The sequence below is a fragment of the Schistocerca cancellata genome, chromosome 6 (genome assembly GCF_023864275.1).
Source record: "Schistocerca cancellata isolate TAMUIC-IGC-003103 chromosome 6, iqSchCanc2.1, whole genome shotgun sequence".
Classification (NCBI taxonomy): Eukaryota; Metazoa; Arthropoda; class Insecta; order Orthoptera; family Acrididae; genus Schistocerca; species Schistocerca cancellata.
The window spans coordinates 261,997,962-262,014,921 of NC_064631.1; the positions used below are offsets into that span (position 1 = coordinate 261,997,962).

Here is a 16,960-nt window from a genome sequence, read left to right on the forward strand (position 1 = left end):
TTAGGCCTAATAACTACAAGTGTTTTGTTTGGATTCTTTATCTGAAAAGTGTGTTGCTAACGAAAATGCATTTTTACAGATTGGTTTCTTTATGCCCTTCTTTCTCATTTTGAGAGCACATTGAGGTATAACATGTCTTTCAAAGAGTGAGATTTTCCACATCCTTGATATCCATTGGCCGATGAAAGATGTTCTTGGGTTAAGGAAGTTAGTAAGTAGGAAGTGCCCTACTTTCAGGAATTTTTTTGGTGGTTTGTACAGATTGGAATTGTACCAATCCTGTGCCATTGGTGATGCAGCCCATGGACTGGTGCTTCTACCTGCTGAGTGGAGTTTTTTCTCCATGGGGTGACAAGGGAAGGGCATGAAGCACATGTGACCTCCATAACACCAATGAAATCATTGCAGGATTGATGATCAGATTTTATTGTACTATTGTTCTGAGTCTTTTGTGAGACAGATGTATGACGACATCTTGCCGGAATGTAACACATGGGATAGTTGATTCATTAAGAGAAGTTAGTTCTACATTTTAGGAAATAAGAGAGTTCAACTTGTCTGAGTGTGTCACTTCACTGGAACAAGAAAATTCTCTTTTGGCATCTTTGATGCAATGAATTGAAGTCCACAGGGGAGAAGCTGTGTCATGTTTCAAGGGTACTGAACAGCAGGAGCCTTACATCACTGGTATTTCATGGAGACAGTGAGAAAAAGTAAGAGAAGAAAGAAACTTAGCAAGATACAGAAGTAACAGATTGACTGTGGCTACTGAACTGTTTCAATAGACTACTCATAACATCGCCATTAGGGAAATAAAGACCAAGAAGACATTCCAGTATTATCAGCAAAGTAGTCATGAAGAAATTTTAGTATTATTGAAATACCTTTTTTGAATGTAGTATTATATTTTACAAAAATTAATTTGATCCACACAAGATGATACTTCGTCATCGAAATATGTCTGGGTAAATAACAAGAACTAATTTGTGTTTTTCTTAAGGCAGAACTTTAAAAAGACCCAAATTTTAAATTGGAAATACTGTAAAAACATGAACAGGTGCTTTCAACCTGAGCAAGATGGGTCTCTTTCATCCTTTTATCATAATTTTCATTTCACACGTGGCAAGTGTAAATAATGATACTGAATTCAGTACACATAATTAAAAGTCCCTTTTGACGTACAAAGTCTCAAGCTTTCCACTATATAACTTGACAGTTTTCCATTATTTTACATGATGACTGCAATTAGGTTTAGTACTTGGTAAACTTAGAACACTAAGGAGTCTTTGTGACTTTAGGTATGTGACAATCTTTCAGTTTATTTTAATGCGTTGTAATGCGACATCAGTCCACGATTGTACCCAGGTGTGCCCACATGTTGTCAAGGATGTTCAGAGTATGCTGCAGTTGTTTGACTGGGAAGCCCCTAGACATCCTCCACACATTCTCAATCTCTCCATATGTGATTTCCATATTTTCAGAACCTTGAAGAAAGACATTTGTGACCATTGATTTACTTTGGATGAAGATGTGCACACCTGGGTACAATGGCAAACATTTTGCCAAGAGGACATTGACTGTCTTGTTCACAGTGGTATAAATATATTAACAGTTACGACGATTACTTGTAAAATAATTAACTGTTTACTTAATGTTTTCCATCTGATTCATTTTCATTTGTTTGCCCCACATATTAAAAACTAATTGGAGCCACCAAGGTAAAAGTTTTACCAATATCAGAAGATAGTGAAGATACAGGATGTAATAGAGAATTTTCATATCACTATGATCTGTGTGATTGTAATTAGTATGTAGTTAAGAAATTACAGTACAGTGATGTGTTGCATAATAATATTCAATCATCATACATAAAATGACAAAGGTTTTTGCAACTATTCCCATTTCATAGTTTGCATTAATTTTACAATGTACAGCAAGCAGAACTGTCAGTAAGGCAAACATGATATGTGGGATAACAGGAGCAAGCATTGCATTTTTATTTTCTCAGATATTATTGTGCACTGATTAATTTAAAACTGTGTATATTTTTCTATTATGCACACATAAGATGGAATTTCACATTGTTAGTGTATGATGATTGTTGCAGTTTAAGAAGACAGTATCCACCATTATCTTTGCTGCAGCTTCAGAAACTGTTAGACACTGATCGTCTTGATAGCTCTCAACCAATTGATCTGACTGCTATTTGCAATACTGGGCTGTTTTCTATTGTCCCAGATCAGCATCACTATGGCTTTCAGTTAACAGATGAGGTGAGAGGAGCTAAGTATGAAAACTCTTTCTTTCAGCTAACACTGTTTGTGTAGAGCACTTGGAAAAAAAAGTTTCCAACATACTTAACCAATTATTTATTAAATTTCCAATTTCTTAAATAATCTACATAATATTATCATAGACAGAATTAAAACTGTAGCCAGATGTGTGTGTTAACTATTTCAATAGTGGGCCACTTTAAAACATATTTTGAGAATACTGTACACAGATTTATCTGACCACAAGAGAACATTTTCAGTTTACTTACTACAGACAGATCATGCATTTACTGCTGGGAACAGTGATAAAGTTTCATGCAAGATAATTTTAAATGTGTAGGTGAAAATTAATCCTGACATCTTGTATGCAAGTGAATCTGATCAAAAGTCAGTCACAGATATTGTGTGTAATTAATACATAACATTCCATTTCAACACCAAAATCCTATCATCCCACACTTAATTGATGAGTATTTATCAGCCAGGATAGCAAATCATGGTAAAGATGCATTATAGTTTACTGAAAGAGGAAGCTGCTATGGGAAAATCGATGCATCTAAAGTTCAAAAAAAGCTTTTAGCATTGCAAACAAACAGAAGTTCAGTTAAATCAAAGTGACTATGAAAAAAGTGTGTTTGAAGTTATAGGGACTACCAGAGAATAATCAGATGTTTTGAGTGTATTGAAATGAAACTGTTTGTTTGGTTAACCTTAAATAAGTTGAAAGTGTGATCCAGCTGGAAACTGGAATAGAAAGTAGTTTACTTCTGGCTTTCTTCAGCATGTGAATTGACTGACACAGCCAGAATGGAATATGACCTACAGTGTGAAAGCACGACATACTTGAAAACTGGGTTGATTACAAATATAATATTAGACTCACATGTGATACGTATATTTTATCTTGCCTAAATAATGTGTCACTGTCACAAAATTTTGTGCATGTGACAAATACAAAATGGCTCTGTTGCTTTTGATTCAATGTTAATGTTAGGTCTTCCATAACTATCTGGATCAACTGGTTCACAATTGAGAATGGCAGAACTACTTCAGCTTCATGCCTAGTAGATTCCTGTGATGGTCAAATCATATCATATGTTGATAACTAAGGATAGTGTTCCTAGGACATCTGAGAAAAGTGCAGGAATTTTTTCATGTGTGGAAAACCCAGAATTATTTCTTAGAATTCTTGGAATTTTTCATTGTTTTAGTTTTCAGATAAAGTTTTACAATTTTGAGTGGTAAGTACTGATACTCTAACAAGAAATTCTACGTAAGCCTGCTACAGCAGCAGTAAAACATAAACAAGAGAATAAAACCAAAGAAGATGCAACATTTACAACAAGAGGACACAGTATATACACAAGTGTCTGCCATCAACAAAATTTATCAAAGGCTTTAGGAAGAAGACTATACAATACGCTGTAGCAACAAACTGCTTTCGATGAGCATGATGTTACAACTGTTTACATTTCTAACAGGTCGTGGGAAAAATATTACGAATGGTGGTTTGAGAAGTATTACCTTTGAAGTAAATCTCCTTTTATGCAAGATGAATTGTATTACATATGACAGTCAGTGATGAATTTCTTAAATTGTGGAGCGTTTTACTCTCATTCAAAACTACACACTTTGAGGGCTAGCCACTTAGAAAAATTTCAGGCTCAGAAGACCAGCAATTCATACCAGTATTTAAAACTTTCTGGCACATTTGTGTTTGATCTTAAAGAATAGCATATGCTAAAAAAGACCAATTAGATTAGATTAGATTTACTTTCATTCCAATTGATCCTCCAGGATGTAGAACATGTCAGAAAAACAATAATACATGACAGATATTTAAACTAAAACAAATAAGCCAATGTACCATTCCACGTCCCAAGTGGAATGATAGTCATTTTTTAATTAACACTATATGAAAGTCATTTTACAAATACTAATGTACTGAATTTAAAATAAAAAAGTTTATTTATTTATAAGGTAATAAACATGTAATATAACTACTATAATACTTATTTACAATGGACACATTACTGCACTGAAATTGTGCAGAAGTTATATTGTGCTTTTTACACACACACACACACACACACACAAATCAGTTGGTTTTACTGAGAAATTCATCAATGGAGTAGGTTGTTAAGCTTTTTATGGCTGCTGGCAAGTTATTGAAAATGGGTGTTCCTGAATAATGCACACTTTTTTGTACAAGACTAAGTGACTTTAAATCCTTGTGAAAATTATTCTTGTTTCTAGTATTGATTCCATGAATTGAGCTGTTGGTTTGAAAAAGTGATATATTTTTAATGACAAATTTCATTAAGGAATAAATATACTGGGAAGCAGTAGTTAGTATCCCTAGATCCCTAAACAGGCTTCTGCAGGATGTTCTTGAGCTCACACCACGTATAACTCTTACTGCACGTTTTTGTGCCTGGAAAACTTTAGCTTGGCTTGATGAATTACCCCAAAAATAATCCCATATGACATTATGGAATGAAAGTAAGCATAGTATGCCAGCTTTTTCATTTTTATATCCCCTAAGTACGACATAATTCGCATTGCAAATAGAGATTTGTTAAGACGCTTCAGCAGTTCTATGGTGTGCTCCTCCCAGTTGAATTTATTATCAAGCTGTAATCCCAAGAATTTAACACTATCCACTTCTTCTCTCTGCTAGTCATCGTATGTTAGGCATATACTCGTGGGACACCCCTTACAAGTTCTGAACTGCATGTAGTGTGTTTTTTCAAAGTTTAGTGACAAAGAATTGGCTAGGAACCAGTGATTAATGTCCACAAATATTTTATCAGCTGATCTTTCTAAGGCTACACTTGATTTGCTATTTATTGCAATGTTTGTATCATCGGCAAACAAAACGAACTTGGCATCTGGTAATGTTACTGATGAAAGGTCATTGATATGCACAAGAAAAAGTAAGGGGCCCAAAATGGGACCTTATGGGACCCCACATGTGATTAGTTCCTAGTTGGATGATGCCAGATAGCTTTATACACGTCTCTTTCCTAGTAACACCCGTTGATTCCTGCCAGAGATATAAGATTTGAACCATTTTGCAGCATTTCCTGTTACACTATAATATTCTACTTTATTTAAAATGATATTGTGATTTACACAGTCAAATGCCTTTGACAGATAACAAAATATACCAGTTACCTGCAATTTTTTGTCTAATGAATTGAGCACATTTTCACTGTAAGTGTAGATAGCCTTCTCAATATCAAAACCCTTTAGAAATCCAAACTGTAACTTTGACAGTATGTTATTTGAGATAAGATGGTTATAAAGCCGATTCTACATTACTTTTTCTAAAATTTTTGAGAATGCTGGCAACAGTGAAATTGGGTGGAAATTTGCTGCTATTTCTTCATCTCCCTTTTTAAACAGTGGCTTAACTTCAGCATATTTCAACCATTCAGGAAATATTCCATTGATAAATGACTGGTTACACAGATAGCTTAATATGTTACTTAGCTCAGAATCACATTCTTTAATTAACTTTGTTGATATTTCATCATACCCACTAGATGTTTTTGATTTTAAAGATTTTATGATGGACATTATTTCTGCTGGGTTAGTGAGGATCAAATTCTTATTATGGAAGTTACTTGAAATGTCTGGTCTGATGTATTCCATAGCAGCATTTACTGAGCCTGACAACCCCATCTTATCAGTAACAGTTATAAAATGTTTGTTAAAAAGTCCTGCAACACTATACACTTATGTCACCAATGTATCATTTACTCTTAATGCTATTTGTCCTGCTTCATGTCTGGTTCTACCGGTCTCCTCCTTCACTATATCTCATATTGTCTTTATTTTGTTATCTGATATGACTATCTTTTCCTTGTAATATATTTGCTTTGATGTCCATATTACAGTCTTTAATATTTTGCAGTATTTCTTGTAATGTGCTATAGCATCAACATTGGACCTGTTTCGGATTGACAGATACAGTTTTCTTTTTGTTTTGCAAGATACCCCTATTCCTTGAGTAATCCATGGCTTCTTTGTAGACTTTGCACTAACCTTGGTAAGTGTTGGGGGGAAACAGTGTTCGAATAAGGTAGGCACTGTATTAGCAAAAGTGTCATATTTTTCATTCATGCCAATGGCACTGTAAACATCAGTCCAATGAATGTCTTTAAGGAGTGTCCTAAAATAATCAATTTTTGGCTTATTGATTACCCTCTTGAGCTCAGATTTAACAATTTAACAATATTGTATGTGAAAGCTTAGCTTTTCTTTTATCTATACTGTATTATATTAATTTAAACCATTAACATTTCCTTATCGTTTGTTGATATTACTTAACAGCGATGTTGCTATTGGCTGACTACATCACATATCCTGTCATTTTGTGTGTTCATGCTACTTAACAGTGATGTTGCTATGAGCGGACTACATCACATGTTCTATGCTCTGATTATCCACTGTCATTGGCTGGTGAGATCATGTGACATAAGCTATGACAACACAATTTTGCAGTATTTCAGAATCTACTGTGCTGTATATGGTGGAATTTGTAATTATACATCTGTAATACAAAAGTCTGCAGTGTGCATATTGCTGTGCATCAAAGATCTTTCCAAAACATGTTGTTTTTTGTTGGGTTTCACTTCTGAAAATGCCAGGAAGCTCTACACTGATGTATAAAACCTTTAGCATTCAAAAGATCGATAAGTTTTACAGCTCTGAGGGTAAGTATATTGTCACTTAACATGGAAAAAAAAGGTACTTTCTCTCTGGGAAAAGTGAATTTTTAACTGGGAGATCTGGGAAAAATTAAAGAATATTTTTTTCTTGTCCGTGTATACACCCTGTAACTGCTTTCCTGAGTTGACAGCAAAGTAATTGAATGTTACACTGAACTGTCTCACAGATAAGTTACCATTCTTTTACAATTTTATTTGTAGTTGTTATTCTGCTTTTGTCCCATTCTCTGCCTGTTATTAAAGCTATTATGTCAGTGGCTGTGACTACTTTACATGCTTCTCCTCTCATTATTAAAAACTTCAAAGTGAAATTTTCTCAAGCTGATGGTTAAGTACTCTGATTTAGACCAAAAATACTCTTATTATGCATGTTTACATTTTATATTGATGCACTTTGTCCAGAATTTGTTTAGTGGCTAGATTCCATCCATGAAGGTTGTTTCTAGGTCTACAATGTACTCATCTAGTGCTGCCGAACTTCCCCAGCCATAAATTTATGTAGAAATAGGAATTTTGGATAGCAGAGATGGTCATACCTGTTGTCTAATACAGATGTTTCACCAATACATACAGCAAATACCTAACTTTTCCTGTTGTAGAGGCATGTTTATGGGCAGATGTTGTCCTATTTTTTTCCATTTAGAGTCCAGGTGTATTCATTCTTCCATAAAGTTGATTCAGGAGACTTTGGCAGTATTTTTCAGGCATGATTTTAATTTTTACAGGGCAGTCAGTCAGAAGATTACATTTTGTATTCATCTACATGTACATCTACATCCATACTCTGCAAGGCATCATACGGTGCATGGCGGAGGGTACACTGTACTGCAACTAGTCATTTCTTTTCTTGTTCCACTCGCAGATTGAGCAAGGGAAAAAAGACTGTTTGTATGCCTATGTATTAGCCCTAATTTCTCTTATCTTCGTGGTCCCTATGCAAAATGTGTGTCAGTGGCAGTAGGATAGTTCTGAAGTCAGCTTTATATGCCGGTTCACTAAACATTCTCGGTAATGTTCTTCAAAATGAATGACTTCTTCCTTCCAGGGATTCCCACTTGTGCTCCCAAAGCATATCTGTAATGTTTGCATGCTAATTGAACTTACCAGTAACAAATCTAGATGTCTTCTTTCAATTCTTTCTGGTGCGGATCCCAGACACCTAAGCAGTGCTCAAGAATAGGTTGCACTAATGTCCTATATGCAGTCTCCTCACCAGATGAACAACACTTTCCTAAACTCTCACAATAAACCAAAATCGGCCATTCGCCTTCCCTACCACAATATTTGCATGCTTGTTCCATTTCATATTGCCTCATAGCATTAAGCCCAGATATTGAAACAACACGACTGCGTCAAGCGTGACACTACTAATGCTGTACCTAAGCATTATGGGTTTGTTTTTCCTACTCATCTGCATTAACTTAAATTTTTCTGCATTAAGAGCCAAGTGCCATTCATCACACAAACTAGAAATTTTGTCTAGGTCATCTTGTATCGATCTACAGTCACTTATCTTTGACACCTTCCTGTACATCACAGTATCATTAGCAAAAAACTGTAGAGTGCTGCCCACTCTGTCTGCTATTTCATTTATGTATATAGAAAACAGCAGCAGTCCTATCATACTTCCCTGAAGCATTCCTGATGTTACCCTTGTCTCCAATGAGCAAACACTCGCCGTTCAGGGGTTCTATTTCTTAAGAAGTCTTAGAGCCAGTCACAAATCTGGAAACCTATTCCGCATTCACGTACATTCATTAACAGTCCGCAGTGGGGTACTGTGTTGAATGCTTTTCGGAAATCTAGAAGTCTGCAATCTGTCTGTCTGCTCTTTGTCCATAGTTCGCAATATATTGTGAGGGAACAGAGCAAGCTGGGTTTCACATGAGCAACACTTTCTAAAGCTGTGCTGATTCGTCCTTTCAGCCTCTAGGAAATTTATTATATTTGAACTCAGAATATGCTCTAGGATTCTGCAACACCAATGTTAAGCATATTGGTCTGTAATTTTGGATCTATTCTTTTACCCTTCTGATACACAGGAGTTACAAAATACTGGCCATAACTGTTGAGAAGAAATCAATTTCATCTCCTCTGGTACAGGGCCATTGAGTTTCCTGCAATGTTTTTATTGCTGTTTTGCTTTTGGTGAAGTGTTTAACCCAAATCTGATCCAGAGTTACAAACCAACCTACAGAATAAATTATAATTTTTTTGTGTCTCTCAAAAAATTGCCAAGAAATTTGTCAAATGTCTATGTTGTCAGCATTCAACGGGAGGTGGTAATCAGCTTGCACAAAGCTTTCTCAAAGTTGATTTGTCATGCAAAGTGACCATATTCATCCTTCTGATATGCCTTCAGTGTCAGTTAGTACAATCACCTTTACATTCTACCTTGTCCAATATGGTATTGGGCACTTTCTCAATGTTTTCATGGATGGTTACAGTTTTGGGACTTCCTCCTATAAATCATTTTTGAGAGAAGTATAACTGCATTTGAAGTGAGCTATCTATGTCATAGTTATTGAAAATGAAGTTATAAACTTCTTATAAGGCTTCTGGAATAATTTTTATCAACAGTAAAGTGCAGTATCCCAATGAACCCATTTGAAAGAAACAAACACACACAACTATTCTGAAAATCCATACAAACAAAACTTATCTGCACATCAAGCTGACTCTTTGAATTAATCTTTGCACACCAGTGTGAAACAAAGCTTCATTGATGTCAATGCTGCCTGTGCTCCAGGCCAAGAATTTGACTGTTTGCTCTTGCATAATTAATGGACAGTTTCCTCGTGGTAAGTGATATCTGCTATCCTATGCTAGCTAATAATCCCTGTGGGAAATGGAAGAAGATTTGCACCCTAGTGACCATATTCCCCTGCGGATCCACCAGCTAGGTGAAGCAACACCATCTAACACGCCATCTAAATGTGTGTTAAACAAAGCCAAATTGACACTTTTACAGCACTTGGCTGTATTCAGACTTAAATACTACATAAGCAGGAAATGATAGAACATACAACTATTGTCATCCACAGGGCTGCAGATGTTTCTATCCTGAAGTACTCCATTAATCTTGGCAGATGGCCTATTCCACAGTGCGGCAGGTAATGCTATATAGCCATCAGTAACAGGGGAGCAACACTGCAAAAGTTCCAGTGTTATTCATCTGATGACAATCTTGCAGCCTTTCACATTGCTCTGGCAAAAGCTTGGCTTATCATCAGAGAGACCAAAAATAGTTGAGGAAAGAAATTTGACAATCTATGAACTATTTCACGTCACCAGCAAAGCTATGGGAGTCTGAGAGACTGATCAATGGAAAGGCATAATGTGTGCAAGGCAGTGGACATAAAGGACAATGGTGCTCTAAGCATTATACCAGAGTCTGTAGTTCAGACAGTGATGAAATACTTCGAAGAAATTACACCCAATGGCATTAAAGATCCAACATTCCAAAGCAGACTGAAATTAGCTGAGAGGGCAGGCATAGTTGGACTTTAGCTCCAGCTGTCATTGAAGGAATATAACTGCTCGTATTGTGTGGAGGAGTTAGGGCATGCACTACCTATGGCTTGCAGTACAACACCAGAACCAAAGTGCACTATGACCTGTTGCTAAATTGCATTGAGTTGAAGTAGTACCTCCTTGTGCTTATTAAAAGAATCTTGTCTGAGGGACAATACCCTGATCATTGGAGGGAAGCAATAATGATCCCTGTCCTGAAACCTAGGATGGATCATACAAGCCCAGGTAGTAATGGGGAGGAGATGATAGGACAATCATCTCCTCCCCTTTTTCATCTCCCACCCTTTTTATGTGCCTCTGCCAACTTGTCCGCCTGTCTTTCCCAGCTCTTCTCCCTCCCCCCCCCCCCCCCCCCCCCCCCGCCCTCACCTCCCTGCCCCACAACCTCCTGATGCCGCACTTGTTGGCAGTCTAGTGCCTGCACACTCCATCAGACAGAGTTTGTGTCCCTCCTCACCTGCACATTACTGCCCCTGCCCCTGCCCCTACCCCTTCCCCTTTCCTGCCTGCTCTAGATTTCTGCTTGCCTCTCACGTGATAGTTACATTGTGGCATGAGATGCTGGAGTTATTGGTCGTGTGTGCGTGAGGTGTGCTTGCTTTTGTGTGTGTGTGTGTGTGTGTGTGTGTGTGTGTGTGTGTTTTACTAATGAAGGCTCTGGCTGAAAGTTTTATGTAAGTGTTTTGTAATTGTTCCTGTCTGCAACTTGACATGTCTCTCTTTAAGGTAAGCAGCAGTCTGTCTTTTCCTACATTGTTGTATTCCCACCTGGAGTTTCCATTGCTTAATTTCATTATATTTAGTATTTTATGCCATGAAAACCTTAGTCTTATTTAAGAGTGAAGAAATGGCATGAATGTGAATGTAGGAATATTCACTCTCGTGCATGATTTTTACTACTCATTTTAGTATGTCAATAAACAATCACTGTCTCTATTGTCATTGCCAGACAGTCTTTCAAGTGTCTAATGCATGTCCGTGGTCCATTACTCTCACTGCATATTTAGTTCAAATTCTGCAAGGGTGGTGATAACCATATCATTGCATACCCTGAAACAAAAATTGTCAACATTACTCTTGTAATACAGTTCACTATGAGCTTAACAGATAGAACCAAGAACTTATTTCCACATATAACATGTACAGAACAGCTTACTAGTATGAGAGGACAAGAGTCAGGGTGATGAGAAGCATGGAATAATCTAGAACTCTCAAGTCAAAGAATAACTAGGGTAATACATTGGGACTGCAATTTCTTGGAATGTTTATGCATCACTGTACACTTGAATGGGCAGAATGAGCAATACATGACATCCCCCCCATAGTGCTAATGGTATTGTAGAATAAACTTTGTGTATCTTTGAGCATGCATTACCACTGCTTTCTTGAAACCTGGCATTATGGTAGTCGAGTCAGTGGTTTCAATTCCAATGGATGTAATGTACCAATCTTTGGCCTCGTTTTCTTCATCGAGTTGCCTGGCATCCATCGTGTCTCATGATGACTGGTGCCCTGGAATATTTTCTGGCATTGCATTCTCATCTTTTGCTTGTGTGGATCCTGTGATGTTTGCAGTGTGCAGTGCATCAAAAAATGCAGCCTTGAGTTGAGTTGGTCTAGTGCAATGGTAGTAGGCAGACCATTGATTCTAATTTCTTCTGCTTGTCTCCAGATATGGTCCATCGGATGGTGGTTGAATGACTTGCATACTGAATCACTACATGAGAAAATTGGTGTACAGTTATCAAGAGCTGTGAACACAAATGAGTGTCTCCCAAACTGACTTCTGGCTGCCGTTGACCTAAGTTGGTTTCTGTGCTCCATTAATCTGGTGGCAAAGTCTGATGTTGTGCATGAATTCTCCTGTCAGATGTAATGTTTGCCCGTATACTAATTCTGCTGCCGTATACTTCAGATAGCTTTTGAATCCTTTGGAAAAGTAAGCCTAAAGTTGTCACCCCTGATTCGGGGAATCCTACCATGAAATAATGTTTGTATTATGGTTCCAGCTGTGATGCCTTTGACGGGGAATGCTTCAGGCCACTTGGTGAATCAATCCACAACCATGAGACAATAACTAAAGCCATTAAAGACTGTGAGTAGGCCTACAGTATCGGTGTGCACACGTTTGCAATGGTGATTAGGTGGTAGAAATGCACCTAACGGTGGTATAATTTTACATTTACTTTAGGCATCACGACACAGTGCAGCTTCAGTCCTCCCGGTTGTTTCAGTAAATCACATAACTCCGCGTTATGTTACTGGCCTGTGTGAAGGCATCAAGATCAATAATGCCTGCTGTAGCATTCACAACTTCTACATGCAAGAGAGCATCCGCTGACACATTCAACTTCCCTTGTACATAGACAATGCAGGTAGTGAATTGGCTAATGTAATCTAGGTGGCATAGCTGCCTCGACAATGCTTTCCCCGGTTTTGTAGTGAAAACATAAGTTAGCAGCTTGTGATCAGTATAAATAGTGAACAGTCGACCTTCTGATGAATGCCTGAACTTGACAGCGGCATATAGGTCACAATCATATGTTGTCCAACACTGCTGTGAAGGTGACAACACAAGAACACAGTAGGCTGCTGAAAATGCTCAACCTGCTGTTACAGTACAGCACCAACAGTGGTAGATGAAGCATCAACCATAAGCGCAAGTGGAGCTTGTGCCAAATGCGCAGCCTCTGCAGTTACTGCTTTCACAGCTTGAAAAGTTTCATCCACCTCTCTTGTCCAATACACCTTGGTATTTGGCTTTGGAGCACCTCTAAGTAGTTCATTCAGGAGGGCAGTTATCAATGCACGATTGTATGTGAATGTTTGATAAAAATTTATGACACCTAGAAAACAGCATACCTATCTGATTGTAACAGGGTGAGGGTATTTGCTAATGGCTCCTACCTTATCCTGTGGCAGTCGAATACCATGCTCGTCTCCCATGTAACCAAGAAATTGCACCTCTCTGACTTTGAAAGCACACTTTGAAGGATTAATTACCAAGCCTTTTGTGCGTAAGCTATAAAATACCTGTGCCAGACACTGAAAATTGTATTCTTCTGATGCAGGCATCTCCAGTATGTCATCTATATAGACACAACAGAAGTCTAAGTCCCTAGTGATCTCATCCATGAAATATTGGAATTTTTGTGCTGTGTTGCATCCTAGAGAACTCAAATAGGCTGAACTATGTTGTCACTGCTGTTTTGTGAATATTTTCTGTAGCAACAGGGATGTAACAGTATGCCTGGACAAGATCAATGGTTGAAAATAGTCTTACTATGAACACTGGAAGAAAATTCTTCTATGTGTGGCATGGATACCGAACCAGGATGGTCCTCGCATTCAGATGACAATAATCGCCACATGGATGCCATCCATTTTTCTTCTTAGGTACCACGTGGATTGTAGCCACCCAGCTGCTATACAGAAAACTGCAAATGACGTGTGGCAGTATGCTGCAGAATTCCTGTTTCACAACTTTCAACTTCTTGACGTCAAATGTTTAGGGCTAGCGTGAGATGATGGGGCTGGAATGGTCAGAACATGATGCACCATTGTGTGTTTAAATGGTGGAGAGTAGATGATTGTTGCGTGATTCCAAGAAAGCCTTTCAGTAATCTTGTGTGCTGCATATTTCCTGCGACAGTACGTACGATCTTCTGGGTGACACAACATGCCTTCTCTGGAGCATTCAGGTTTGTAATTGAATCGATCAGCTGCTGGAATAATAGGTTAGGTATCAAATCATAAAAGGATAAGAAATTGGTTCCTGTCATAGGGTGTGATGCATCACCTACTGTGAACTGCCTCTCAAATGTACACTGTTGTCAGAGGTTAAGCAACAATGTAACCCAACCGAATGTTTTAATCTTAGTCATTAGCAGCAAACAGATAAGTCATTGCAGCTCTGGCATGGTAGACAAGTTGCCCTAGGCTGATGCTTCTGCCCCCATCTCCACTAGGTATTGTAACTTTGTGTTGTGTTCTATGACAAAAAGTCGGCATATACTACTGGTAGAAGTAGTTATTGCTGCAATGGTTTCCACGTGCACAGTGGTGTACATTCACATGTCATTGCTGCTGAACGTCATGTGATATCAGAAAATACTTGGTGCTGATGGAGAGAGGCTGCGACTTCGTGACAACTGGTGGTGCAGTTGCTGATGGGTGTGCATAATTCGTAATATGGCTACTTATATGGTAAGTTCCACTAATTGTGACTGTAGCAGTGCTAGTGCCACTACAGGCACAGTCTTCTGTCATGGTGTCAGTGTTGATACGTTTGTTGCGGGATATTTGTTGATGATCCTGTCCACTGTCTGAGCTAATGCATTTAGATCATCCATGCACACCATCAGAATTTTTTTGAGTGTCTGAGGGTAATCGGGACACCAAATATTGCACAGCACATCATTGCTCACTGTGTTGCTTACCAGTGTGTGCAGACAGCGAAAAGTTGTGATGGGATGTGATTGCTGAGCTTCTCAGTCCGCAAAAGCTTCTCTATTCACTTTGGCTGTGATTTTGACAGACGTGTCAATGAGTTCTTGATTGATGCATGTACGAGGCGTGTTTTTTAAGTAAGTACTGTTTTGCCACACCACAGCCGCAGCACTGCAGTTGGCGTTCTGCGAATGCACACTGGGTACCTACATCTGTTGTGTATGCACTGATGCCATTACAGTCTGATTCTTCCTTGTTTACCTTGTGTACTGAGTGTTTAAGATGCCTCTGATAATTGTGAGTCCTGCCGACTGTGAAGTACGGGCTGTTATAAGATTTCTTAGTGCTAAAGGCCTAAAAGCGATCGATATTCATCGCGAGATCTGTGCAGTTTAGGGAGAAAACATTGAGTGATGGAATGGTAAGAAAGTGGGTGAGAGCATTTAAAGATGGTCACACAAACGTGCGTGATGAACAACAGAGTGGGTGTCCTTCGGTCGTTAATCACATCTTTTCGATGGGAAACTCTAGATCATCCTCTGTACAGCCTCAATCTTGCGCCCAGTGACTACCATCTGTTCCTGCACCTGAAGAAACACCTGGGCAGTCAGCGTCTTCAAGATGATGACGAAGTCAAAACTGAGGTGATGCAATGGTGAACAAGTCATGCGGCAGACTTCTATGAGGAGGGTATTCAAAAATTGGTACAATGTTATGACAAGTGCCTCAATATTGACAAAAATTATGTAGAAAAGTAGATTAAGGTACAGGCTTTCATGTAAAAATGAAATAATTGAGATATCTTAGCAAGTCGTTTTTTTTAATTTCAAAACGGTACTTACTTAAAAAACATGCCTCGTAGTTCGGTGTCTGGCAGTGCAACTAGAATATCCTGTACTTCAACAACAAAAGCAATGAAAATCCAATACCAAAAATGACAAATTTTGGAGTGACCTTTAATGCAGTGTATCACATTAACTGCATATTTTCAAAATACATAAGTATAAATATGAAAACCAACAAATGCAACTTGTTAGCTTTGCAAATACTTAAATCAACTTGACGAGGGGCTGCTTGATTTCCAGTTGGCAGCCAATCAACGCACAGCAAATGTGATGTCATGGAACATTACTGTTCTGTATCACGATCTCATAAACCCTGTGGATTGAACAAACATGAAAAACTTAAAACTTCTCAATTTTAGAACTGAAAACATGAACATCATCAAGCATGCAATTCCTAACTTACACCACAAACTCTAATATGCATGATTTTAGTACAGTTTGTTGTGATAAAGTGAAAGAAATGTGACAGTGGCAACTAAATATGCTACGTATAGATCTCTTCTTGGAGTTAGCTTATAGTGTTATGCAGTAGTTGATTATGAAAACGATAAGAGAGACAGTCAGCAAACTTTTTAGAGCTTCCCTCAGCATGGAAATTATGAACTGTGCCAGGAGGAGGGAACTTAAATGTATCTCATGTATGGGGGAATATGTTTCTGTGTGGTGATGCTACTCACAGATAGTTGTTGTCCTATATGAAATTGATGAGTTATTTTTTTCTGTAGCACATTTGTCTGCTATTAGAATCCTTGACAGTGGCTACATCATCAGCATCTTACTGCTCATGACAGTTGATTCATGTGGCTCTCTGGTGGTGGTGGTGGTGGTGGTGGTGGTGGTGGTGGTGGATGTTTTCCACAAATTGAAGTGTACATGCTAGCATATAAGAATCCCAGTGATAGTACAACTGAAACTGGAGTATTCTGTGTATCAGGCACTCATGGTTAGATATGTTGATTTGAAGGGCTTTTCACAATCTGCACTTGACTATCTTGCCAAAAGGCAGTAAAAGGTTTGACATCCCAAATATGTGACATATCAAACCATTCCTTTCACTGTGACATTGTGTGGTCTCTCTCCACTACAGCAGCTAGCTTATCAATTGCTTATGACTATAATTACT

At 38.1% G+C, this 16,960-nt stretch overlaps 1 protein-coding gene across 1 annotated transcript in view; it reads left to right on the forward strand.

The window, feature by feature from the left end:
* LOC126191434 (39S ribosomal protein L15, mitochondrial) overlaps positions 1-16,960 on the forward strand; it is a 50,401-nt gene that overhangs the window by 19,354 nt on the left and 14,087 nt on the right. Inside the window, exon 3 of the mRNA XM_049932310.1 lies at positions 2,108-2,273. Within this exon, the coding sequence (XP_049788267.1) occupies positions 2,108-2,273 (166 nt within the window). The remainder of the gene's footprint in view (positions 1-2,107; positions 2,274-16,960) is intronic.